Below are 26,013 nucleotides of genomic sequence, written 5' to 3'. Positions count from 1 at the left end.
GCTGCCTCATTCTCTCCCTCATTCACTCCACCATGGGCTTATCAGCCGCCTCCTTGCCGCACGGCCTCAAGTGTAACCCATGTGCTCCCACCTTAAGGCCTCTGAACTTGGTTCCCTCTGCAAGGAATCCTCTTCCCCGACATGGTCACTGGGCTTCTCCCCATTTCATTCAGGTCTCAGTTCAAGTGTCATTTTCTCGACCTGTTTTGGCATGACACGGGATTTCATTTCCAGAGGATGTCAGACCTCAAAGAAACAGGCACAAATTGCAATATTCTGAGGTAACTGGAGTCCAGGACTCAGCTGATACTTAGACAGAGGTGGCCTGCACGGATGTGAGGAAGAGGCCTCCCAGGTTTCTGGCTTGGGTAGTTACCACTGCAAGATGGAATAATACAAAAGAGGGCATGGGTGAAGATTGGAGATGCTGAACTGTCTCGGCTGTATTAAATTTGAGGTTCCAGGTCCGGGTGCAGTGGCTCACACCTGTAAAACCAGCACTTTGGGAGGCCGAGGCAGTCGGATCACGTGAGGTCAGGAGACCAGCCTGACCAACATGATGAAACACCACCTCTACTAAAAATACAGAATTAGCCGGGTATGGTGGTGGGCACCTGTAATCCCAGCTACTCGGGAGGCTGAGGCAGGAAAATCACTTGAACCTGGGAGACAGAGGTTGCAGTGAGCTGAGATTGCGCCACTGCACTCCAGCCTGGGCAAAAAGAGCGGAACCCTGACTCAAAAAAGCAAAACAAAACAAATAGGTTCCAGGCCAGGCTCGGTGGCTGACACCTGTAATCCCAGCACTTTGGAAGGCCAAGGTGGACCACCTGAGCCCAGGGGTTCAAGCCCAGCCTGGGCAACATAGTGAGACCCTATCTCTTACTAAAAAAATTAAAAAATAACGTTTCTACGGGATTGGAATGAAGCTCAAGCAGCCAAACTACAGTGAGCACCCACAATGCAGCGCTGTGCAGGGAGAGCTCTGTATACTTTGCTCCTTGGATCCTAGCATCCTTAAGAGGCAGATAAAATTATCCCCACTTCATAGGAGACAGGTTCAGAAAATATTCGCTAGATGCCCCACAGCTAACAGCAGACTATGAACTTAAACATATCAAGGACCTGAAACTTGACCCTGCAGAGCCCCTTTACTACAAGCCCTCAGCACTGCTGCTGTTATCCGCACGTAGCAGAAGCCGCATGTCTAAAGCCTTGCTATATGGAGCGCTGTCACATCTCACCTCCCAGAGCCTCCCAACTGTAACAAGTGTTCTTTTTCCAGAGGACAGGCACCATGAGGCCCAGCTGGTGGCATCAGCTGAGATTTGACGCCAAACAGGACTCAGCAACAAGAACTTCTCTTCTAGAAAGGGTAACCATCTTCTGGAGAGTCCCCAAGCCCATGCTGTGGCAAATGTGTTGAATGAAAACAAGAACCATAGCTTACCACTTAGATTAAGTTATGAAATTTATTTATATTTCACCTTTTAAAAGCCAGAACATAACAAATCTCACTTTCTGGAAAGTCATCTTATTAGAAATACAAGAAGTGCACTTAATACAAGGAAGTAAGTTGCTCGGTGCCACCAGTGAGGTGGACATACACTCACATCAGTCCCTCAAACGAAAGTTTCGCCAGATTTCCCACCAGACTTCTGAGATGATCTAAATTCAGGAAGGTCTGAGTGAACTTTTTCCAGAAATTACAGTGAACAAGCTGACCTTAACTTTTGAGTCCTCCCGAGAAATACTATTGAAAGAACTATTTTTTTTCCAGTGGGCCCTGTCTTTGCTGGCTTCTCGGCATCTGCAGCTCTTCACCGGCAGGCGCGGAGCCCCACAGCAGCAGTGTACAAGTGCGAGGTAGCACTTGCAACCCCATCAGAGACATATGACATCAAAGAACCAACCTAAACCCATATGCCTTTTGGTCAATCAGAGGTTCTGCTCCTACAGATTAGGCTGACAGCTCTTGGACTTATATTTATTAATATTTGTGAAATATGAACTCCAAGGTTCTTGAGCTGTTCCTAAAGCAAGTTTCCAGCAACAGCTTTTATTAACAACTGTTCATCATGCGATGTGCTGTGCCTTATGAACAATGTCTCGTCAGAACAGACCAGGGGGTGGTACTGGGTTTCCTATAGCTTCTCTCTGCATCTACAAAGCAGGTTTTCAAACACATTTTACATGTCGAAACCAGTGTCATAAGGAAAACATTTGTGATAGAAAAACAATGCGCAGTTTAATCTAAGTTACCAAGCAGAAGGTAAAAGAACTAGTATCCGCTGAGTCCCCAAACCTCTTTCTTCTAATTCATCTGAGGATTTTTTGTGCTTCTAGAACAAGAATGTTAGGCAGGCTCCCAAATGGAGAGGTAAACATGACCATGTTGTCTGAAACTACTTCATTAATTTGTAAATCAGAACCAAAAAGCTCTGGCCCTCCCACTTCTCTTAGCTGACCCTCCTCCCCACTTATGGATAAACAGACTTTAACTTCCCTAACCCAGAAACACTTCCACCAAAAATATATGGTTGTACCTTATCCTAAAAAGGCACCATGCAGGCATTTAAGACTGAACCAGTGAACTCTAAGTATGTAGTAGTAGGAAAATATCACTAATCAAAACTTCCAGCATCAGATGGTGCAAAACCCCAAGAGGACTGGTGACATGTACCCAGGGATGGCAACCCCAGCTTCTGGCAACCCCACAGCCCAGCAGGAGCTTCAGCTCTGGTCAGGTGCACGGCTGCCAGAGTCTGCACACCTTGGGGACAAGGAAAGGAGAGACTTGCTTCATTGTGCTATTCATGACCCAGAAAAGGTCCTGGCTGGCTTGAAGGACCCGAGAGACAAACACTGAATGGAAGGAATGAGTGTGAAACAAGAGGTGGAGAAGCTACATTCTCTTCCACAGGAAGCGGCAGAAGCTCCAGGAAGTAGCCGAGAACCAATACGAATTCGACCATGTGACAAACAAGGTTAACAGTAGGGGGAAGACAGCTTTGGCAAGAGCCCAAAGGGAAGAGGAGGGCTGACCTGGGGACCCACTTCCCCTGTCAGAAGTGACCCTGCCCCAATGCCATGGCTCATTTTCAGGTCTGTTGAACAGGTAAGGTACAGGAGTCATAGGTTTCACGTTTAATATGTAATGGAAGCTCTGGAACATGAGACAGACAGCAAGCACAGACTCTGCTCACTGGTCGATGATGGAGCGCTGCAACACCTGATTCATCATGTCCTCTTCATCAACATCATAATCCTAAGGGCAAAAACAGACATGCAGCCTCAGCAACTGTTTCCAGATGCAAAGACTGGCTTTCAGTAGAAGCAGGACAGCCTAGCAACTGGATCTGGAGCAGGTTGCCAGGGACCGGATCCCCGATGCAACTGTTTGTGATGCTAGGTATGTAACTTTGGGAAAATTAATCTGTCTCTGCTGCCTTCTCTTTTTTTTTACTTGATGGAGTCTCGCTCTGTTGCCAGGCTGGAGTGCAGTGGCACAATCTCAGCTCACTGCAACCTCCGCCTCCCAGGTTCAAGCGATTCTCCTGCCTCAGCCTCCCGAGTAGCTGGGACTACAGGTGTGTGCCACCATGCCCAGCTAATTTTTATATTTTTAGCAGAGACAGGGTTTCACCATGTTGGCCAGGATGGTCTCAATCTCTTGACCTCGTGATCCACCCACCTTGGCCTCCCAAAGTGCTGAGATTACAGGCATGAGCCACTGCACCCAGTCTGCTGCCTTATTCTTAAATGAAGGTAAGGATGCCTCCCTTAAATGGAGATTGAGAAACCCAGACAGCACATGAATGGAGCCTGGCACAGACCAAGCGCTCAGAACGTTTGTAAGTTTGTCGGAACAGAGCACGCAGATGCACTGAGCTGAAGAGTTGTTTCTGAGAGGTGGAATCAGTGCGCAGTACAGAATCAGATTTTTAGAGCCATACAGTACAGCAGAAACTATAGCGCAACTAGCCCTCTTTAATGAGTCATTTTTGTTAATGTGACACAGATGAATTACATTCATCTGTGTCACATTAACAAAAAGGGCAGTTATTCTGAAGTCTGAGTTTCAGACACTGTCAGACTGAGAATAAATATTCTTTATGACAATTTAGCAAAGAGCTTTCTTAGATACTGAAATTCAGCCATTAAGACCGAATACCACTCTAAAATCCTAACTGGACATCTATATATGTAAGTAAGAGGTTTACTTGATATAGTTGGTCAAATTTACCTATTACTATAATGCCAAAACAACAGTGTGCCCCTTTGAAACCATCCAGCTCTAGGGAAAGAATATAAACCTGACAGCCATATTTGGCTAGTGGATATATGCTATTTGACCTGAAGTATTTTTGAAGATAATTAAAACCTGTGAAACTTCCTGTGAAATTTTCCTGTCCTGCTTTGGGCATGGGGGGGTGGAGAAGCTAGGCAATGCTGTGCCTGCATTTCCACAGGAAAACAAGGTGATAGCTAGCAGCATAACGAGTCAGGCACCACCCGGCTTGGAAATCCTCAGGAGGATCATTTCAATTATGGTCCCCATGGACATGTGAGATTGAGCCTCCCAAGTCCAAATTGTTGTTGTATGTGTTGTTGTTGTTGTTGTTTTTTTTTTTTGAAGACAGGGTCTCATTCTGTTGCCCAGGCTGGAGTGCAGTGGCATGATCTCAGCTTACTGCAGCCTCTGCCTCCTGGGCTCAAGAGATCCTCCTGTCCCAGCTCCCTCAAAATAGCTGGGACTACAGGCAGGAGCCACCACACCTAGTTAATTTTTGTATTTTTTGCAGAGACAAGGTTTTCCCATGTTGCCCAGGCTGGTCTCGAACTCCTGAGCTCAAGCGATCCACCTGCCTCAGCCTCCCAAAAATGCTAGGATTGTAGGTATGAACCACCGCACCTGTCCCCAAACCAAGTTCTATAACAGGCAGAAATTAAGCCACAAGAAAAGTAGACAAAAATGTGGGGGCAGGGCTAGGAGATAGAAAGAGCAAGTATCACTGTCTCTGTCTCAAAGACTGACCAGATCATCATCTTGTTTTGTTTTGAGACAGTCTTGCTCTGTTGCCCAGGCTGGAGTGCAGTGGCACGATCTTGGCTCATGCTGCAACCTTGCCTCCCAGGTTCAAGCGATTCTCCTGCCTCAGCCTCCCAAGTAGCTAGGATTACAGGTGCCCACCACCACACCTGGCTAATTTTTCTGTATTTTTAGTAGAGACGGGATTTCACTATGTTGGCTAGGCTGGTCTCGAACCCCCGACCTTGTGATCCGCCCACCTCGGACTCCCAAAGTGCTGGGATTACAGGCATGAGCCACTGCGCCCAGCCCAGATCATCTTCTTAAATGTCACTCTGGGCCGGGCGTGGTGGCTCACGCCTGTAATCCCAACACTTTGGGAGGCCAAGGTGGGCAGATCACGAGGTCAGGAGTTCGAGACCAGCCTGGCCAACATAGTGAAAGCCTGTCTCTACTAAAAGTACAAAAAGCAACGGGGCATGGTGGCATGCGCCTGTAGTCCCAGCTACTCAGGAGGCTGAGGCAGGAGAATTGCTTGAACCCAGGAGGTGGAGGTTGCAGTGAGCTGAGATCACGCCACTGCATTCCAGCCTGGGCGACAGACCAAGACTCCATCTCAAATAAGTAAATAAATGTCACTCTGGCCACCTGCCTGGCCCATGAATAGAAACTGTATAGTAGCTACAGTATACAGACTGGAAGCCCATCTAGCTCCCCAGCTACAGCTGCCTGCCCACCTCTTCCACTCAGTCTTCTTCTTTTCTCTCTTGTCAATCCCATTTTTATCACTGTATCCAGTATACAGACTGGAAGCCCATCACAACAGTGACAAAGTTCAACACTGGGGATCCCCATTTCCCCTTTTGAGAAGTGAAGTAGCCGTGCCATTCCCCCAGGGGAGGGATCAGAGCCCAGGCTCCAGACTTACCACAAAAGTATCGTAAGAAAACCGGTGCCGGCGTTGGATGTGCTCTCTGAAGTTGGCACTGCGGTAGTTGGGGTCTCCCCAGGGCATCGAGGCACATATCGGACAAACCTTTGAACACAAAAGCAAGGTCTTAGGCACCCAATTTCCAAGCTTGCACCAGCCCTCTGTGGCCTGTGTCTGGCCTCCTTTCTTCCAAGACAGCTTTCCTGACATACTGTCCAGGGCCAGTAACTCCTTCCTGTGCATATCAGCAGCCCAAAAAAACACTGCAAATTTCCAGCTCAAGTCAAATGACACGTGGGACTGGGTAAAGTTCAAATCATGATACCACCCTTTCTCATTCCCTACTGTAGGCAGAGAAGTGAGTCAGCCTGGTGGGAGGCCTAGACTGGCCTTCCAATCCAGCACACAAGACAATCCAGAAGCATGAGGAAAACTAAGAAAATAAGCCAATGAGCAATGTCCCAGGGAAGTAAAACACAGCCTTACATGCATCTTAACAAAGGAAATGCTCAGAAGAGGGGGATCAGGCTGAAAAGCCCTCACACAAAACGTTGATTTGGGTTTTTAAGATTGGGAAGTATTTGGAAAGGCAAAGAGGACATGAAAGGGTGCTCCAGGCCGGGCACAGTGGCTCACACTTGTAATCCCAGCACTTTGGGAGGCCAAAGCGGTAGATCACCTGAGGTCAGGAGTTTGAGACCAGCCTGGCCAATGTAGTGAAACATCTTCTCTACTAAAAATACAAAAATTAGCCTTGCATGGTGGCACACGCCTGTAGTCCCAGCTACTTGAGAGGCTGAGGCATGAGAATCGCTTGAACCCTGGAAGTGGAGGTTGCAGTGAGCCAAGATTGTGCCACTGCACTCCAGCCGCCAGCCTGGGTGACAGAGTGAGACTCTGTCTTAAAACAAAAAAAAAAAAATCGGTGCTCCAGAAGAGAGGCAGCAGCACGGAAAAGGCCAGAAGGTGGCAGTTACTGTCAACACATGTAAACAACCAGACCAGTGAGTGCGGAAAACTCATGCCAGGGAGAGAGAAGACCTAAGTGCCCCCACTTAAAGGTGGAACCCTACCCCACAGCAAGGAAGATACAGTGATAAAGGGGATTGACAAGAGAGAAATCTGGGATGGTAGAAGACTGAGTGGAAAAGGTGGGCAGGCAGCTGTAGCTGGGGAGCTAGAACATAGGGTGGGACTAGAGACTGAAAAGGAGATGGCTTCCAAAGCGAAGGGAGAAACGCAGAGTTAAGAACTTGCAGAGGGAGAGGAAGACAGAACAGAGGGCCAAAGGCTGAAGAGAAGGCCTCAACATAGACAACATAATCAGAGGGATTTCAGAAGCCAAAGGAGGGGAAAAAGACAGAAAATTAGGCTGCCATACCAGAAAAGTTCAGCAATAACAGTATCCAACAAAATTATGAGTGCAAGTAACATTTAACCAAGTCAATCTGTATCTAAGACTTTAGCTTATAAACATACATAGATACAGGCAAAGATCTGTTTCTCAAAATGGCCAGTTCCATCTTAAGATGAGCATTGATAGCTGCCCTAGTACTCTCACAAAAGCTCATTAAAATTCTAAAATCTCTGCACCACTGTTTACAGCAATGGAGCTGAAGGCTGCCCACACAACAGAGTATGTAGGTCAAGAGAAGCAGTATGAGATAAATGGAAAAATTAAAACTATAGAGAAAGTATACACCTAACTATAAAAAAAGACCTGGTCTGTCAATCACATTAAGAGAGAAAGGTAACACATTGCTGAGATGGAACAAATACTTTTTTTTGGGGGGGGGGAGTTTTGTTCTGCTGCCCAGGCTGGAGTGCAGTGGCAGGATCTCAGTTCACTGCAACCTCCGCCTCCCGGGTTCAAGCAATTCTCATGCCTCAGCCTCCCAAGTAGCTGGGATTAAAGGCACATGCCACCATGCCTGGCTAACTTTTGTATTTTTAGTAGAGATGGGGTTTCACCATGTTAGCCAACTGATCTTGAACTCCTGACCTCAACTGATCCACCCGCCTTGGCCTCCCAAAGTGCTGGGATTACAGGTGTGAGCCACCGTGCCCAGCCTACATTTTTTTTTTTTTTTTTTAAAGACTACACATGCCAGTAGGTGATATCTGAGTAAAATGTCCAAGGATTGATAAGCCTTTTCCTAATAATTTCACCTAAATCCTCTTTCCCCACAACTATGAAGAAGCTACTTCCAAAAATAAAATGGCAGCTTCATGGAGAAATCTGGTGGACACCAACGGAACCAAGTTAATGTTACCAACAACAGACATCACATGACTTATTGTAGCACCCAGAGGACAGAGAACTCATGTACCATCCCTGCCTCTGCCATGGGGGGGAGGGGGAAATTGCTATGAAAGACATTACAATTGTTAAAATTAAAACATGAATTTCACATTAGACATTAGATTGTATCAATATTAAATTTCTTGAATATGATTAATTATACACACAAAAATATAATTTTCCAAGAAAACATTCTTGTTCTTAAGACATACACACTCCTGTATCAGGGTGCGAAGTATTCAGGGTGCAAAAATGGTCATGGTATCTGTAGCTTATTCCCAAGTGGTCAGAAAAAATGTGTACTATAGAGCATGGTTAAGCAAATATGGTAAAATGTTAACAATCTGTCAATCTAGGTGAAGGGCACACAGGAGTTCATTCTACTAATCCCGTCATTTTTCTTCAAGCTTGATCCTTTCCCTTAATAAAGTTAAAAAAAAAAAAAAAAAAAGGTTACTCACCACAGATTTGGTATCCGTGCTATGGAATAATTTGCAGTGTTCCACAAGTCCTTCCTGATCAAAGTTCTTCTCAGGACAGTAAGGACAAGGAAAGGTATAACGGTTTGGAACATTCCTGGAAGGTGAAACACAGGAAAAAAGAAAACTTTTCTGTGAGTACCTTTCCATTAAACTTCAACCACAGTACACTCCAAAAAGGAGCAAAGCTCACCGAATGTATAATGATAAGGATGCTGATGATCACTTCAGACTCAGGTCAAGTATTGTGAAAATAATAGCTCAGCCGGCCGGGCGTGGTGGTTCACGCCTGTAATCCCAGCACTTTGGGAGGCCAAAGCAGGCGGATCACCTGAGGTCAGGAGTTCAAGACCAGCTTGGCCAACATGGCAAACCCTGTCTCTACTAAAAAATACAAAATTTAGCCGGGCATGGTGGCAGCTGCCTGTAATCCCAGCTACTTGGGAGGCTGAGGCAGGAGAATCACTTCAACCCGGGAGGCAGAGGTTGCAGTGAGCTGAGATTGCACCACTGCACACCAGCCTGGGCAACAGAACGAGACTCCATCTCAAAAAAGAAAGAATAGCTCAGCTAACATCTGAAGTGAACACCAGAGTCCTCCCTTGCACACTCCTCCCAAAATACTTGTATCACCTTTAGCCAGCATAACAATTCATACAACTAAACCCCTGGGCATGCAAGGTGTCCAACCTCTTTGTATTAATAGCAAGAGATGACCTCCACCTAAGGGGAGACTGAGTCATTTACCTTGGCTGAAGAGATGCATCCTTAATGGTGGCCTTCACACCTTCCATGATGTAATTCTGGTATTTGGAACAAGTAGCCACGTGGGACCGGATCTTGGACAGGAAGAACTCAAATAGGAAGAATCAGAGCCCACAAGTTAGTGAGGACCTTATAACAGGCCATATAGTCCCAAACAAGGGTACAAAGAAAACTAGACCTACACCACCCTGGCAAATAATCTCACCAGACTCCTGACTATGCTGATGGGACTGAAACCCTGATTATTGCAGATTTCCCATTAATACCAAGGCTGCTATTTTAACTCGACTAAATCAGGATATCCGCTTCCACTCTAAAATAACTCTCCTAGAGGTTTGCTCCTATTCATGATAGGCTGTCTGCTCACAGACAAGCTCCAAATCTAGGATGGTTTTAAAAGTTTTCTATACTAGCATTTAAACTAGTCTTACAGCAAGCCAAAAACCACATTCTGTTATGTGCAGCAGAGAAAAGTGATTCTTTAGGTAAAACATATAAAAGCCACTAACCCTGGTTAAAGTATCTATCACCAGACTCTGAAAAATAATCTTTAAAATCTAAATTCTTTTTTTTTTTTTTGAGACGGAGTCTCACTCACTCTGTCGCCCAGATTGAAGTGCAGTGGCACCATCTCGGCTCACTGCAACCTCCACCTCCCGGGTTCAAGTGATTCTCCCACCTCAGCCTCCTGAGTAGCTAGGATTACAGGTGTGTGCCATCATGCCCAGCTAATGTTCATATTTTTAGTAGAGATGGAGTTTCACCACGTTAGCCAGGCTAGTCTCGAACTCCTGACCTCAAGTGATCTGCCTGCCTCAGCCTGCCAAAGTGCTGGGTTTACAGGCGTGAGCTACCATGCCTGGCCCAACCTTTCATATAAAATCTAGGCTTTGCAATAGTAAAACAGAAAGAGAAGAAAACCCAGAGAATAGTGCTTCATTACAGGTTTTCTAAAAAGAAAGAAAGTTTTAAGAATTGAAGAAAAGAGGGAAGATAAAGGAAAGAAAAACATTTTTAGAGGCATGCCAACAGTACAATCACTAATCTTGAAAATGGAGAAAAGCAAAAGCATACAGTAAAACAAACAAAAAGCCCATCATGGGCGGAGTGCAGTGGCTCACACCTGTAATCCTGAGGGAGGCTGAGGTGGGCCATCGCTTCACGCTCCGAAGTTCGAGATCAGCATGGGCAACATGCAAAACTCGTCTCTACTAAAAATACAAAAAAATTAGGCAGGTGTGGTGACACATGCCTGTAGTCCCAGCTACTTGAGAGGCTGAGGTGGGAGGATGGTTTGAGCCTGGGAGGCAGAGGTTTCAGTGAGCTGAGACCACGCAATTGCACTCCAGCCCGGGCAACAAAGCCAGACCCTGTCTCAGAAAAAAACAAAACAAAACCAAAAACCACATTATGCATGCATAAATAAAGATGAAAAGACCGGGTGCAGTGGCTCATGCCTGTAATCCCAGCATTTTGGGAGGCTGAGGCGGGTGGGTCACGAGGTCAGGAGATCGAGACCATCCTGGCTAACACAGTGAAACCCCGTCTCTACTAAAAATACAAATATATATATATATACACACACATATATATGGCTGGGCGTGGTGGTGGGAGCCTGTATTCCCCGCTACTCGGGAGGCTGAGGCAGGAGAATGGCGTGAACCCAACAGGCAGAGCCTGCAGTGAGCTGAGATCACGCCACTGTACTCCAGCCTGGGCAACAGCGTGAGACTCCATCTCAAAAAAAAAAAAAAAAAAAAAAAAAAAAGAAGGCAGTAGGGAATTGTATTTCAATATCTTGAGTTTCTAAAAGTAAACTTCAAAGGGGGAAAAATGCTCCAATATTTGAGCTCCAGCTTACCATGATGTTGTCTCACCTCTAGCTCAAGAACTTGACTTTAAGCTACAAACTGAGGAATCCTCAATTTTTTTTTCTTTTTTTGTAGAAACTGGGTCCACTATATTCCCCAGGCTGCTCTCAAACTTCTGGGCTCAAGCAATCTTCCCACCTCAGCCTCCCAAGGAGCTGGGACTACATGCATACACCACTACACACAGCTGGTTTTGTTTGTTGGTTTGTTTTGGTATATACAGAGTCCCACTATGTTGCCCAGGCTGATTTTAAACTCCTGGGGTCAGTGATCCTCTTGCCTTGGCCTCTCCAAATGACAGGATTACAGGCATGAGCTACCATGCCCAGCCTCAAGAGTGAAGCCCCCAATTAAGACACAGAAAATAGCCCTATTCAGCATTGAAATGGCCCTACTATGCATCCCTAATACTAAATCACGCTGAAAAGGAGATGGTAAGGTATATTCTTACTATGGGCATCCATACCGAAGTGTTAAAAATAATGAAACTGACATGCAAGGCTGTCCAATATGTAAGAGAAAAAAAACCTGAAAGTGAAAAAAAAGTTGGGAATGAATGTACATTTAAAAAAGTGAAAAAAGTTGAAGAAATATATATATTATAGTGTGATCTCATTTTGCAAAAATTCTACAACTTGGTTGGTAAAAATTCTACAGTGTTTGTCAAAGGGAAGAAAATATTATGCAGCTTTCAAAACTGAATCACTTTTTTTTTCCTTGAGACAGGGTCCGGCTCTATCACCCAGGTTGGAGCGCAGTGGCACGAACTCAGCTCACTGCAACCTCTGCCTCCTGCGCTCAAGCCATTCTCTCACCTCAGCCTCCCGAACAGCTGAGACTACAGGCACACACCACCATGCCCTGCTAGTTTTTTGTATTTTCAGTAGAGCCGAGGTTTCACCATGTTGTCCAGGCTGGTCTAGAACTCCTGGACTCAAGCAATCCACCCACCTTGGCCTCCCAAAGTGTTGGGATTACAGGCATAAACCACCTTGCCAGGTCTTAAATTGAACCAATTTTGAAGTAATCTCTGGAATGAGGAACAAGCCTACATGATTGTGTATTTTTGTATGGTCTGCAATTTAAAAAATTTTAACGATTCTAAAATCAACAAGGCTGTGTATATCTCTTGGAAAATAAGACAACAGTATTTCTCCTTTCCAGTAGCAGTTATAACAGGTATGAAAATAAATATACTTGACTCTGATTATACAAGAGCATGGATACATTTCAAATGTTAGCTATTGTTATTACAATCCAATGATTTCATACTGACTTTTTTTTAAGAGACAGGGTCTTGCTGTCAGCCAGGCTGGAGTGCAGTGGCATGATCACAGATCACTGTAATCCCAAACTCCTGGGCTCAAGTGATCCTCTGGCCTCTGCCTCCTGAGTAGCTGGGCCTACAGGTACATACCACCACACCTGGCTAATTTTATTTTTTTGTAAAGATGAGGTCTCACTATGTTGTCCAGGCTGGTCTCTTAACTCCTAGCCTCAAGCTCTTGCCTCGGACTCCCAAAGAGCTGGGGTTACAGGAATGAGCCACCGCGCCTGGCCATAATTGATCTTTTATAGGAAAAAACTGGGATAACTGATTTCTATGGCTTTCAAACCTAAAATATATACTTAACCAACTCTCAAAAAAAGAAACAAAAACCACTAAGGTTATGAAAACAAACCAGCCCAGCCATCACCACAGGTAACTGGCATGCACGCGTGCTGTTAGTGACCTAGTCATGCTCTAACTTCAGCAACAACATGGCAGCTGTACGTTTTACCCCATCTTATCATGGAAAGACATGGACTCTTCCACATCACTTCCACATACATTCTTACGGCAGCCATGGCAAGAAGTCTCTGTGCTCTCGATCTGCCGCTCGAGCTCCATGGCTCGGACGCCAGGTGCCAGAGCGCTGCGACACACCCCACAGACAGGCTTCTTCGGCTTCAGACATTCCTGCAGGCATGCAGAGCAAAAGCTAGAACAAGACATACAGAGAATCTCTGTCACGCATCATGGAGACAAGACGACAAATATGGATCAACTTTTAAAAAGACATCAATGGATAATGGAGTTAAAAAACAACTTGCTCTCTCCTCCCAATTCAAATACTAAGTCCTTCCAGGCCAGAAAAAATGAGGGATAGGAGTGGACTACAAAGAACACACAACTACAGAAACAAATGCAAACTCCTGTGATAGACACAGCGAAGGTGTTAAGGTTGAGGCTTCAAGCCTTAGGCCCTGCCACTGAAGGATCTCAGTGGGGTTTCTTGAATCTCCATTTTTTCCTTTGTGAAATGGAGAGAGTAGTACCTACCTCTAGGACTGCTGGGAGGATACAGTTTGTATAGCAGACCCCTGACAGAGTGTCCAGCACGTACAAAACGCACCACAAACGGGAGCTGCTATCATTACAGGTGAAGGCAAAGCGCTACAGGAACATAAAGGGAAAAGCAACTAGTTGTGACCTGAGAAGGAAAGGGCTGGTAAGACTGCAGTGAAGGCTGGGAGCGGTGGCTCACGCCCGTAATCCCAGCACTTTGGGAGGCCAAGGCGGGTGGATCACGAGGTCAGGAGTTTGAGACCAGCCTGGCCAACATGGTGAAACCCGTCTCTACTAAAAATACCAAAATTAGCCAGGCATGGTGGCAGATGCCTGTAATCCCAGCTACTCAGGAGGCTGAGGCAGGAGAATTGCTTGAACCTGGGAGGCAGTGGTGGCTGCACACTCCAGCCTGGGCAACAGACTGCGACTCTGTCTCAAGGTGGGGGTTGCGGGGGGAAGACTGCAGAGACAGCGTCTCTGATCAGCCTTAAAAGGGTTCAGCTCGGTCGGGCACAGTGGCTCACGCCTGTAATCCCAGCACTTTGGGAGGCCGAGGTGGCCAGATCACAAGGTCAGGAGATCAAGACCATCCTGGCTAACACAGTGAAACCCCGTCTCTACTAAAAATACAAAAATTAGCTGGGAGTGGTGGCAGGCGCCTGTAGTCCCAGCTACTCGGGAGGCTGAGGCAGGAGAATGGCATGAACCCAGGACGCGGAGCTTGCAGTGAGCCAAGATCGCGCCACTGCACTCCATCCAGCCTGGGTGACAGAGCGAGACTCTGTCTCAAAAAAAAAAAAAAGGGTTCAGGTGGATCCTTTTGTAGTTCATGAACGTGAGGACTGGGTGTTCATGCGCATGTGTGAGATGTGCCACCCTCGAACCTTGTTACGGATGTTGGCCCATTACCCATCTGGCATTTTAAAAAAAGAGGTCAGCTAGCAGAGGAAGGGAAGACTATTCTATGCCTAATTTAGGCTTAAAATTCATATGTACCTGAGGAAATAAAAATCTAACAGACTTTTCCTCATAAGCAGTAGGGAGCCAGGAGTTTAAAGCAAGGTATTAACAAAACAAGGACAAATCCAGGTTTCAGAAAAATATCTCTGTGCTATCATGGAAAACAAAGTTTTGTTTTTGTATTTGTTTTTTTTTTTTTTTTTTTTGAGACAGAGTCGTGCTCTGTTGCCCAGGCTGAAGTGCAATGGTGCGATCTCGGCTCACTGCAAAATCTGCCTCCCCGGTTCAAGCGATTCTCCTGCTTCAGACTCCCAAGTGGCTGGGGTTACAGGCGCGCACGACCACACCCAGCTAATTTTGTATTTTTAGTAGAGACGGGGTTTCACCACGTTAGCCAGGCTGGTCTCGAACTCCTGACCTCTGGTGATCCACCAGTCTTGGCCTCCCAAAGTGCTGGGATTACAGGTGTGAGCCACTGAGCCCAGCCCTATAGTTTTTTTTTTTTTTAGGTGAGAAGGTGAGAAGAGACAAAGTAGAAACCAAACAGATGGCTAAAGGCAGAGAGGGTCTGACTGAAGGAGTAGGGGATGAATTCAGGAAACCATTCACAGAAAGGTAGAATCAGGAGGACTTGATAACTTACTGACTTTGAAGAAAAGAAGTCAAAGATGACCGAGTTCCTATCCTGAAGCCTAGGAAGATGGTAATGCTGAGATAAGGCATACACAAAGAATGGAGAAGACACCCTGGGCTACTTACCCAACCTGATAGATTAAGACAGTATAACCAAATCTGCCAGAAAGAACTAAAGATATATAATGAAAGGCAATCTTCTGAACACTTGATCATTTTCTACTGCCTCTAAGAATCTCCTTCCTCCTTGTCATTAAGCTAGATGTTAATGCTGTTAGGCAAAATTCCAGACCAGGTACAGAGAAGGTGAGGGAGTCTATTCATTCACCACTGAGGGCAATGGAAACTTGACAAAGCCCTGTTCTCATGATGCTTACATTCTAGAGTGAAGGGAAACACAAATGTTAATTTCAGATAGTGATTAAAAATATGAAGGAAATATGGCAAACAGACCAGCTGGGGTGATCATAGAAAGCTGCTTCTGAGGAGTTGGCATTTGAGCTGGGTGGGACCTGATTACGAGGACAGCCACACAGATCTGGGTGCAGAGCTCCACACCAAGATGACGCCACACACAAATGAGGACTGGAAAGGAAGGCAGGCAGACCTTGGGGCCACGATGCGGTAGACCATGGTGAGAAGGGCAAGCGATGAGGCAGTAGAGACAGGCAGGGCCTGTGGCCATCACTTGTGTTGCCTGTTCACAAAGGCAGATGACAAGAGGAACCCAAGAGAGCACAGAGGGTCCAGGCAGTATAATGGAACCAAACCCAGCATGCAGATAAAAGCAGCTCGAAGTCTCTTCTCAAGCACACACACAGGTACAGCTCATCTATCAAATGTTCACAAGTCACTTTGTGCCTGAAACATGCCCAAACTACCAGCCTGCTTTTGAACAACTCAAATATCCTGGGCTGGCTTTTTCAGTTTCTATTTCCTACTTATGGGCCCTTTTCTAGTTCAGCCTTCTAATGCTCCACTCCGTCACAGTGCTAGGAAGAAATTCCCTTCTCTTGGGCACCCAGCCAGCTGCCTTTCTCCAGCTGTATTCTACCAGATTGGAGAACGCAGTCATTCAGGGCTTGAAATAAAGTTTTATAAAAATCCAATGCCCCAGCCAGAGTTGCAGTGATGCTCAACTTTCCAAGCACAAAAGGTAAAAATCAACTAGGCACAGCAGAAAACAGTATGTTGGAGCTAAGGGGGATTCGGGCTGCCCTCACAGAGGTGCTTCCATCTGTCTTCAATTTGCACTGAACTGCTGATCACGTGGGGCTAGGACAGCGAGGATAGAGAAGAGCCAAGGTTTGAAAACCAGTACTGTTCCTTGCCCTCTGACCTAGGAAAGGTTCACCTAGCTCAAGAAAATCTCAAATTTTGCTGCTCTTCATTTAGCAAACTGTGCTGGGTCTAGCCTTTTTACAAATGTTAATAGTAAATGAAATCCACTGAATTAATTCAAAATCAGGTAAATCTGATCCAAGGATAAGTGGATTCAATGAAAAAGCTAAAGACCACTTCAACTCTCCTGAAGCTTGCTTACACGACTTATTAGTTCATTCAACCATTACCTGATCATTCACCCCACGCACAGAGGTGTGATCCCTGAAATACCCTCCCGCTTGCAGAATGAATTTTTACAATAGTTTGACCAGTCATTGGTACTTATTTATAATCAATTCACTGGACTGTAAACTCTGAAGGCAGAGTCTACCCCAAGATCTGGCACACAGAGGCCATTCCAGTCAGTTGAGGGGCAATAAAGATATGGCCACTCCGTCACGAGCTGTTAAGTTTTGCTCTGTGCAAGCAAGGAGAAAGAAGTTAAGTCCCAGAAAGGAAGTGGGGGAAGTAATTTAGATGGGGATGTATTTGGTGAGGTAACTTAACCTGGGACTTGAAGCCTGAAAAGGGCGGGGTGGGGGGAAGAGTTCCAGGCTAACTGAATTGCAAAGATGAATAGCCTAAAGCAACATGATGAAGCAAAAAGCAGCCAGCTAGGTGCCAAGCACTGTTCTCTGGACTATTAAAATGGTCACCTGCAGTACATCTGGGAAGAGCTAGGCCACGGTGACCCTTTCCTAAGAGAGCCTCGGACCCTCAGTGTATTCACCTGTAAAATGGCTGCCAACCCTCCCCCGCTGCAGGGTGGCTATAGAATAATGCCCATGGAGTGCAATGGCTACTGTGCCCGCTGACTAGTGAAGGGGTGCCAAGACCAATGCCAAGGTGATCCCACGATAAGCACTCAGAGAGGCCAGAGGAAAAGCCAATTCTGAGGCAAGAAGCAGGTGGCCACGTTGTCTACAATTCTTTCAACTCAGGTGTGTTTGTGCGTCTGATGGAACAAGGCTTAAATTCAAATCGACCAACCTCGAAAGCCCCGGCCACAGCCCAGGACCTGGACTAGACATTTATACACATATCTGCTTTAATCATTATAACTACTCTATTCACAGTATTCAGGTCATGAAGGCTTAATTGAAAACTGAAAGAAACAAACCTCCTACACAGGAAGTAGAATGCTAACAATCCCATCTGCCAACTCCCACCCCCTTTCACAGCTAAGGGCAAACTGGCCAGAGCCCCATAAAGACTTCCCTTTTGTTGTTTTAGTCTAGTTCAGCGTTTCTCCCGACTTTAGTGCACATTAGAATAACTCGCCACAGCTAGACACGATGCCAAATGTCCTATGCTTTAAGAGCGACGTGGACTAGAAAGGAAACGTCGGCTCTCCAAGGGCGGACTTCAGAGCCTAAAGTCCCCGCAGGGCACGAGTCCACTATGACGTGTGGGAAGGAGACTGACAGGCCGCCTGGAACATCGCAGGCGCTCAACAGACAGCAGCTGCCCCGCTAAGACGGGCGGAGGGACGGGATACTTAGGAGTGAGCGGGGCGGGACAGAAGAGCGCCCCGGCAGCTTTCACGGCCCTTAGGAGCCCCGGGGAACAACCCCGGGAGGCCCCTCTGGGTGGGTCCTCTGGCTCCCGCCTTGAGACCCATCTCGCTCCTCGGCTCCATTCCCTTCCCAGTTAAGCGCCCCCCGACCAGGCCCGGGCTCGCCGCTTACACGTGTCCGCAGGGCACCTGTACCGGCTTCTCGTACACCTCTAAGCACACGGGACACGTGAAGCGTCCTAGGGGGTCAACCTCCGCCGCCGGCCCCGCCAGCTGCGCAGCACCCCCGCCATCCTGCTGTTGCGCCGCCATCTTGCTGCCGCTCTGCGCCGCGCAACGGCGGCCGATGAGGAGGAGGCCTAGGGGGCGGGGCTCGCGGTCGGAGGGGGCGGGGCTCGCGGTGGGTGAGCGGTTGGGGGCGGGGCTCGTGGGTGGGCCACCCCTCGGGGCCCCTCGGGGCCCCTCTGATGCAAGCGAGCTAGAGGCAGAGGGAGATCTGGAAAACGTGGAAGCCAAATCCAAAGGCTGCCAGAATTGGGACGGGCTCTGCGCGTGGGCCGCTGTTTTCCAAATTTATCGTTAGTTCGGCACTACTTGCAGTATCACTATTTATCTTCGAATCAAGTTGCTTTTTCCTTAAATTTATTTATTTATTTATTTAATCTATTTTGGGACAAGGTCTTGCTTTGTCGCCCACGCTGATGTTCAGTGGCGCGATCATGGTTCCCTGCAGCCTCGACCTCCGGGGTTCAAGCCATCCTCCCACCTCAGCCTCCTGCGTAGCTGGACCACAGGCAGTCACCACCATGCCGGACTAATTTATTTATTTTTGTAATTTTTGTAGAGACAAGGAAAGGAGGGGGGGGAAGGAGCGGTGCGGAGAGCGGGCGGGTCTCACTATGTTGCCGAGGCTGGCCTCGAACTCTTGGACGCAAGCGATCCGCCCGCCTCGGTAACCCGAAGTGCTGGGATTACAGCGGTGAGCCACCGTGCCCAGCCATTTCTTAAATTTAAGCAAATTCTAATAACAGATCTAATTCCTGAGCTGCAAGAAGAAAATCAATATCATTTATTTATACAAAGGAGCTGGGCACGGTGGCTTACGTCTGTAATCTCAGCACTTTGGGAGGCCGAGGTGGGTGGAGCAGCCTGGCCAACATGGTGAAACCCTGTCTCTACTAACAACACAAAAATTAGCCAGGCGTGGTGGCCCATGCCTGTAGCCTCAGCTACTCAGGACGCTGAGGCAGGAGAAGCCTTTGACCTGGGAGGCGAAGGTTGCCGTGGGCCATGATCGCTCACTCACTCCAACAGTCACTAAACTCCAGCCTGGGCAACAAGAACGAAACTCCATCTGAAAAAAAAAAAAAAAACCACAACCTGGCTAACACGGTGAAACTCCGTCTCTACTAAAAATACAAAAAATTAGCCGGGCGTGGTGGCGGGCGCCTGTAGTCCCAGCTACTCGGGAGGCTGAGGCAGGAGAATGGCGTGAACCTGGGAGGCGGAGCTTGCAGTGAGCCGAGATCGCGCCACTGTACTCCAGTCTGGGCGACAGAGCGAGACTCCGTCTCAAAAAAAAAAAACAACAACAAAACAAAAAACACTCAACAACAAAGTACATTCATTTCATATTGTGCAATCATCACCATCAGCTATCTCTAGAATTCTGGGCTTCTTGCTAAACTGAAACTGAAACTCTGTCCCCATCAAACAATAACTTCCTGTTCCCTCCTCCCATCCCTATACCCCCAGGCCCTGGCAATTTTCTGTCTATGATTTTGAAGCACTTATAGCTATAAAATTTCCCCTGAGCACTGCTTTCACTGTGTCCAGTAAATTTTGGCATGCTGTGTTTTTGTTTTCATTTGTTTCTCAATATTTTCTCTATTTATTTAATTAATTTATTTATTTTGAGATAGAGTCTCACTCTGTCGCCTAGGCTGGAGTGTATTGGTGTGATCTCTGCTCACTGCAGCCTCCCTCTCCTGGATTCAAGCAGTTTCCTTGCCTCAGCCTCCCAAGTAGCTGGGATTACAGGTGACTGCCACCACGCCTGGCTAATTTTTGTATTTTTAGTAGAGACAGGGTTTCACAATGTTGGCCAGGCTGGTCTCAAACTCCTGACCTAAAGTGATCCGCCAACCTCGGCCTCCCAAAGTGCTGTGATTACAGGCGTGAGCCACCCAGCCTGGCCTGTTTCTGAGTATTTTCTAATTTCCCTTGTGATTTCTTCTTTGAGCCATTGGTTCTTTAAGAGTGTGTAAATTTCCACAAATTTGTGAATTTTCCAGTTTTCCTTTGATATTGATTTTTTTTTTACTCCCCCATATTGATTTCTAGCCTTATCCAATTGTGCTTGGAGAAGATATTTGGTATGATCTCTTTTATTTCTTCTTTCTTTCCTTCTTATCTTTCTCTCTCTCTCTTTCTTCTTTTCTTCTGTCTCTTTTTGTAGAATAAAGTCTTGCTGTATTGCCCAGGCTGGTCTCAAACTCCTGGGCACGAGCAATCCTCCTGCCTCAGCCTCCGAAAGTGCTGGGATTACAGGCCTGAGCCACCACGGCTGGCTGATGTCTACCTTTTAAAATCTCTTGAGGCTTAATTTGTGGCCTAACATATGGTCCATCCTGGAGGATATCCCATGTGTGCCTGAGAAGAATGTGGATGCTGTTGTTGCTGGGGAGTGTCTGTACATGTGTTAGACCTGGTTGTCTTACTGTGTCGCTCAAGTCCTTTATTTCCTTACTTGTTTCCTGTTTGTTCTATTTATTCTTGGGAGTGGGGCATTGAAGTCTTTAACTATTATTGTGGAATTGTCTATTTCTTCCTTCAATTCTACCAATTTTTGCTTCATATGTTCTGATGGTCTGTTATTAGGTACATAAATGTTTATAATTGTTATATCTTCTTGTTGTATTGAACTTTTTATTAACATACAATGCCTTTTTTATCTCTTGTAATCTTTTGGACAAGTAATTTTTCTTTTTTCTTTTTTTGAGACAGGGTCTTGCTCTGTCGTCCAGGCTGGAGTGCAGTGGTGTGATCTTGGCTCACTGCAACCTCTGTTTCCTGGGTTCAGGTGATTCTCCTGTCTCAGCCTCCTGAGTAGCTGAGACTACAGGCATGCATGACCACACCTGGCTAATTTTTGTATTTTTAGTAGAGACAGGATTTCACCATATTTTTTAGGCTGGTCTCGAACTCCTGACCTCAGGCGATGCACCTGCCTCAGCCTCCCAAAGTGCTAGGATTACAGATGTGAGCCACTGTGCCCGGCCTGGACAAGTAATTTTTCTGATATTAGTATTGCCAGCGCTCTTCTTCTTTGGTCACTATTTGCATGAAATATCTTTTTCCATCCTTTCAGAACCAGTCTATAAAGTGAGTTTCTTGTAGACAGCAATACAGTTGAATCATGTTCTTTAAAAAAAAAAAAAGCTGGGTATGGCGGCTCATGTCTGTAATCTCAGCAGGAGGAGGCTGAGGCGGGTGGATCACCTGAGGTCAGGAGTTCAAGACCAGCCTGACTAACATGGTGAAACCCTGTCTCTACTAAAAATACAAAAATTAACCAGGCCTGGTGGTGCATGCCTGTAGTCCCAGCTACTCGGGAGGCTGAGGCAGGAGAATCACTTGAACTTAGGAGGCAGAGGTTGCAGTGAGTGGAGAACGAGCCACTGCACTCCAGCCTGGGCAACAAGAGTGAAACTCAGTCTCAAAAAAAATTCTTTTAAATTAATTTTTTTTTTTTTTGAGACGGAGTCTCGCTGTGTCCCCCAGGTTGGAGTGCAGTGGCGCGATCTGAGCTCACTGCAAGCTCCGCCTCCTAGGTTCATGCCATTCTCCTGCCTCAACCTCCTGAGTAGCTGGGACTACAGGCGCCCACCACCACGCCCGGCTAATATTTTTTGTATTTTTAGTAGAGACGGGATTTCACCATGTTAGCCACGATGGTCTCGATCTCCTGACTTCATGATCTGCCTGCCTCGGCCTCCCAAAGTGCTAGGGATTATAGGCGGAGCCACTGCGCCCAGCCTAAATTTTTCCTTCCTTTTTTCCTTCCCTCCTTCCTTGCTTGCTTCCTTCCTTCCTCCCTCCCTCCCTCCATCCCTCCCTCTCTCCCTTCCTTCCTTCCCTTCTTCCCTCCCTCCCTCCCTTCCTTCCCTTCTTCCCTCCCTCCCTCCCTTCCTTCCTTCCCTCCTTCCCTCCCTCCCTTTCTTCCTTTCTTTCCTTTTTTTTTTTTTTTTGAGACAGAGTCTCACTCTGTCACCCAGGATGGAGGAGTGCAGTGGTGTGATCACAGCTCACTGCAGCCTTGACTTCCCAGGCTCAAGTGATCCTCCTGCCTTAGCCTCCTGAGTAGCTGAGACTACAGGCTTGTGCCATCACACCTAGCTATTTTTTCTATTTTTTGTAGTGATGGGGTCTCACTATGTTGCCTAGGCTTTTTTTTCTTTTTTGAGACAGGGTCTGGCTCTGTTGCCCAAACTGGAGGGCAATGGCACAATCTTGGCTCACTGCAACCTCCGCCTCATGGGCGCAAGCCATCCTCCCACCCCAGCCTCCCAAGTAGCTGGGACTACAGGCGTGCACACCACACCCAGCTAATTTTTAAATTTTTTGTAGAGACAGGGTTTCACCATGTTGCCCAGGCTGGTCTCGAACTCTTGAGCTCAAATGGTCCTCCTGTCTTGGTCTCCCAAAGTGCTGGGATTACAGGCATCAGGCATCATTATTAAAATTTGTTTGCTTAAATTTAAGAAAGGGCTGGGCATGGTGGCTCACGCCTGTAATCCCAGCACTTTGGGTTGCTGAGGCGGGTGGATTGCTTTTGTCCAGGGGTTTGAGACCATCCTGGGTAACACAGTGAGACACCCCACTGCCCCCAACTCCCTCCCCCATCTCTACAAAAAATACAAAAATAAGTGGGAGGATCACTTGAGGCCAGGAGTTCAAGATCAACCTGGGCAACGTACCAAGACCCCGCTGTCTACAAACAAACATAAAATTAGCTGAGTGCAGTGGCATGTGCCTGTAGTCTTAGCTACTCGGAGGAGGGTTGCTTGAGCCCAGGAGTTCAAAGCATCAGTGAGCTGTAATCTTGCCACTGCACTCCAGTCTGGGCAAGAGCAAGACCCCGTCTCGAAAAAAAAAAAAAAAAAATTAATGCCAGGTGCAGTGGCTCACACCTGTAATCCCAGCACTTTGGGAGGTCAACATGGGAGGATCACTTGAGGCCAGGAGTTCGAGATCAGCTTAATCAACATAGCAAGACCACCCCCCCATCTTTACATAAAAAAAAAAACTAGCTACGTGTGGTGGTGCACACTTGTGGTCCCAGCTACTCAGGAGGCTAAAGTGGGAGGATCGCTTAAGCTCTAGAGGTCGAGGCTGCAGTGAGACATGATTGTGCCACTGCATTCCAGCCTGACTGACAGAGACCCTTTCTCAAAAAAAAAAAAAAAAGAAGGCCAGGCGCAGTGGCTCACAACTGTAATCCCAGCACTTTGGAAGGCCGAGGTGGGTGGATCATGAGGGCAGGAGATCGAGACCATCCTGGCTAACACAGTGAAACCCCGTCTCTACTAAAAAATACAAAGAAATTAGCCAGGTGTGGTGGCGGATGCCTGTAGTCCCAGCTACTCAGGAGGCTGAGGCAGGAGACTGGCGTCAACCCGGGAGGCGGAGCTTGCAGTGAGCTGAGACTGCGCCACTGCACTCCAGCCTGGGCGACAGAGCAAGACTTTGTCTCAAAACAAAATAAAACAAAACAAAACTAAATAAAATTTAAAATTCTATTCCTCAGTCTTACTAGCCATATGTCTAGTGCTCAATAGCCACAAGTGATTCATGGCTACATATTGAAAAGAGCAGACATAGAACATTTCCATCGTTGCAGGAAGATCTATTGGACAGCGCTGCTATAGATACCCTCATACATGTGAGACAGCTACATGCACACGGATATCCAGGACAGCGCTGTCACAGTAGGAAGATACTGGAAGCAACCAAAATGATGATTGGGGGTTGATTAAATAAATGCAATAGATATAATTACTAGTATGTCAATTCCATGAGGTCAGGAGGTTTTGTCAATTTCGTTTACTGCTGTACTTTCAGCTTCCAAAATAATGCCTGCTGCAGGCTAGGTAACTACATAAATATTTGTTAAATAAATATGAAGCTGATATTGAATCATCTCATATATATATATATATATATATATATATATATAAAAAACTTTTTTTAAAGATGGAGTCTTGCTCCGTCACCCAGACTGGAGTGCAGTGGTACGATCTCAGCTCACTGCAACCTCCGCCTCCTGGGTTCAAGAGATTCTCCTACCTCAGCCTCTCAAGTAGCTGGAATTACAGACACGCGCCACTGCACCTGGCTAACTTTTGTATTTTTAGTAGAGACGGGGTTTCACCATGTTGGCCAGGCTGGTCTTGAACTCCTGACCTCAAGTGATCTGCCCACCTTGGCCTCCCAAAGTGCTGGGATTACAGGTGTGAGCCACTGCACCTGGCCCAAAAAATATTTTTAATTAAAACAACATCAAGATGCCAAGTAATGCGACTAATATATATATATATGTTTGTATATGATAAATAGATGCCTTTGGAAAGTAGGGTGACCAAGTGTCCAGGTTTGCCTGGGAGTGAGGGGTTTCCCAGGATGTGAGACTTTCAGTGCCAAAACTGGGAAAGTCCCGGGCAAAACAGGATGAGGCAATTGCCCTACTGGAAAGATTTTTTTTTTTTGAGACGGAGTCTCACTCTCACCCAGGCTGGAGTTCTCACCCAGGCTGGAGGGCAGTGGGACCATGTTGGCTCACTGCAACCTCCATCCCCTGGGTTCAAGCAATTCTCCTGCCTCAGCTTCCTGGGTAGCTGGGATTACAGGCACCCCCTACCACGCCTGGCTAATTTTTTTATATTTTTAGTAGAGACGGGATTTCACCACGTTGGCCAGGCTGGTCTTGAACTCCTGACCTCAGGTGATCTACCTGCCTCGGCCTCCCAAAGTGCTGGGATTACAGGCGTGAGCCACCGCACCCGGCCTCCTGGGATGATTTCTGAGAATCTGGTACCAATGGTTCCTATTAGAAAGGGAAAATGGACTGGGTGTGGTGGGTCACGCCTGTAATCCCAGCACTTTGGGAGGCTAAGGCAGGTGGATCACTTGAGCCTGGCGGTTTGAGACCAGCCCGGGAAACATGGTAAGATGCTGTCTCTATTTTATATGAAAAGAAACGAAAAAAACAACACAAAAGGGGAACTAAGGGACTGGGTTTTAGGTTCTGGGCCTGGAGAAAGACTTTTCCTTCTGTTTCCTCTTGTGTTGTCTAAATATTTATATCAAGTTCATGCACCCCTTTTTAATTAAAAATTCGGGACCAGGTGAGGTGGCTCACATCTGTAATCCCAGCACTTTGAGAGGCTAAGGCAATTGCCTGGAGCCCAGGAGTTCGAGACCACCCTGGGCAACATAGCAAGATCCCATCCCTACAACAAATACAAAAAATATCTGGGCATAGTGGCACGCACATGGGGGCTCAGCACTTTGGGAGGCTGAGGAGGACTGCTTGATCCCAGGACGTTGAGGCTGCAATGAGCCATGATTGTGCTATTGCACTCCAGCCTTGGTGACTTTTTTTCTCTTAAAAAAAGAAAAAATAAACAATGATGCATTAAGAACAGTTAAGATGAATCGGAAATAACTCCAGACCTCAAATCCTGTAACTCTCAGGAGTCAGAGTTCTATTAGCCTCAGGCCACATGTAAAATTTATCGCTATACTTGT

General features: G+C 46.7%; 1 protein-coding gene and 1 non-coding gene across 2 annotated transcripts; one reads left to right on the top strand and one right to left on the bottom strand.

Annotated features, from left to right (window-relative positions):
- Positions 1 to 1,453: 1,453 nt before the first annotated feature.
- On the bottom strand, positions 1,454 to 18,712 carry RNF114 (ring finger protein 114). The gene is made up of 6 exons (XM_054466684.2): positions 18,377 to 18,712; positions 13,212 to 13,362; positions 9,492 to 9,598; positions 8,727 to 8,841; positions 5,961 to 6,068; positions 1,454 to 3,268 (listed from the first exon to the last, which is right to left on the bottom strand). Exons 1-6 carry the CDS (start codon positions 18,514 to 18,516, stop codon positions 3,203 to 3,205), a joined length of 687 nt encoding a protein of 228 aa, XP_054322659.1. The 5' UTR covers positions 18,517 to 18,712; the 3' UTR covers positions 1,454 to 3,202.
- LOC129022195 (small nucleolar RNA U13) lies at positions 14,527 to 14,631 on the top strand. Its single transcript, XR_008496283.1, has one exon. It is a non-coding gene; the product is annotated as a small nucleolar RNA U13 (small nucleolar RNA).
- Positions 18,713 to 26,013: the final 7,301 nt, after the last annotated feature.

This window comes from Pongo pygmaeus, chromosome 21 (assembly GCF_028885625.2).
Source record: "Pongo pygmaeus isolate AG05252 chromosome 21, NHGRI_mPonPyg2-v2.0_pri, whole genome shotgun sequence".
Lineage (NCBI taxonomy): Eukaryota > Metazoa > Chordata > Mammalia > Primates > Hominidae > Pongo > Pongo pygmaeus.
The sequence above is the reverse complement of the archived record's forward strand: the minus strand, read 5'-3'. Positions and strand labels throughout refer to the sequence as shown.

Coding starts and splice junctions, on each gene's coding strand:
- RNF114 (XM_054466684.2), bottom strand. CDS start 18,516: ATGGCGGCGCAACAGCAGGATGGCGGGGGTGCTGCGCAGCTGGCGGGG. Junction 13,363..18,376: donor CAGGTGCCCTGCGGACACGT/GTAAGCGGCGAG, acceptor GTCTTGTTCTAG/CTTTTGCTCTGCATGCCTGC. Junction 9,599..13,211: donor GCCATGGCTGCCGTAAGAAT/GTATGTGGAAGT, acceptor TTCCTATTTGAG/TTCTTCCTGTCCAAGATCCG.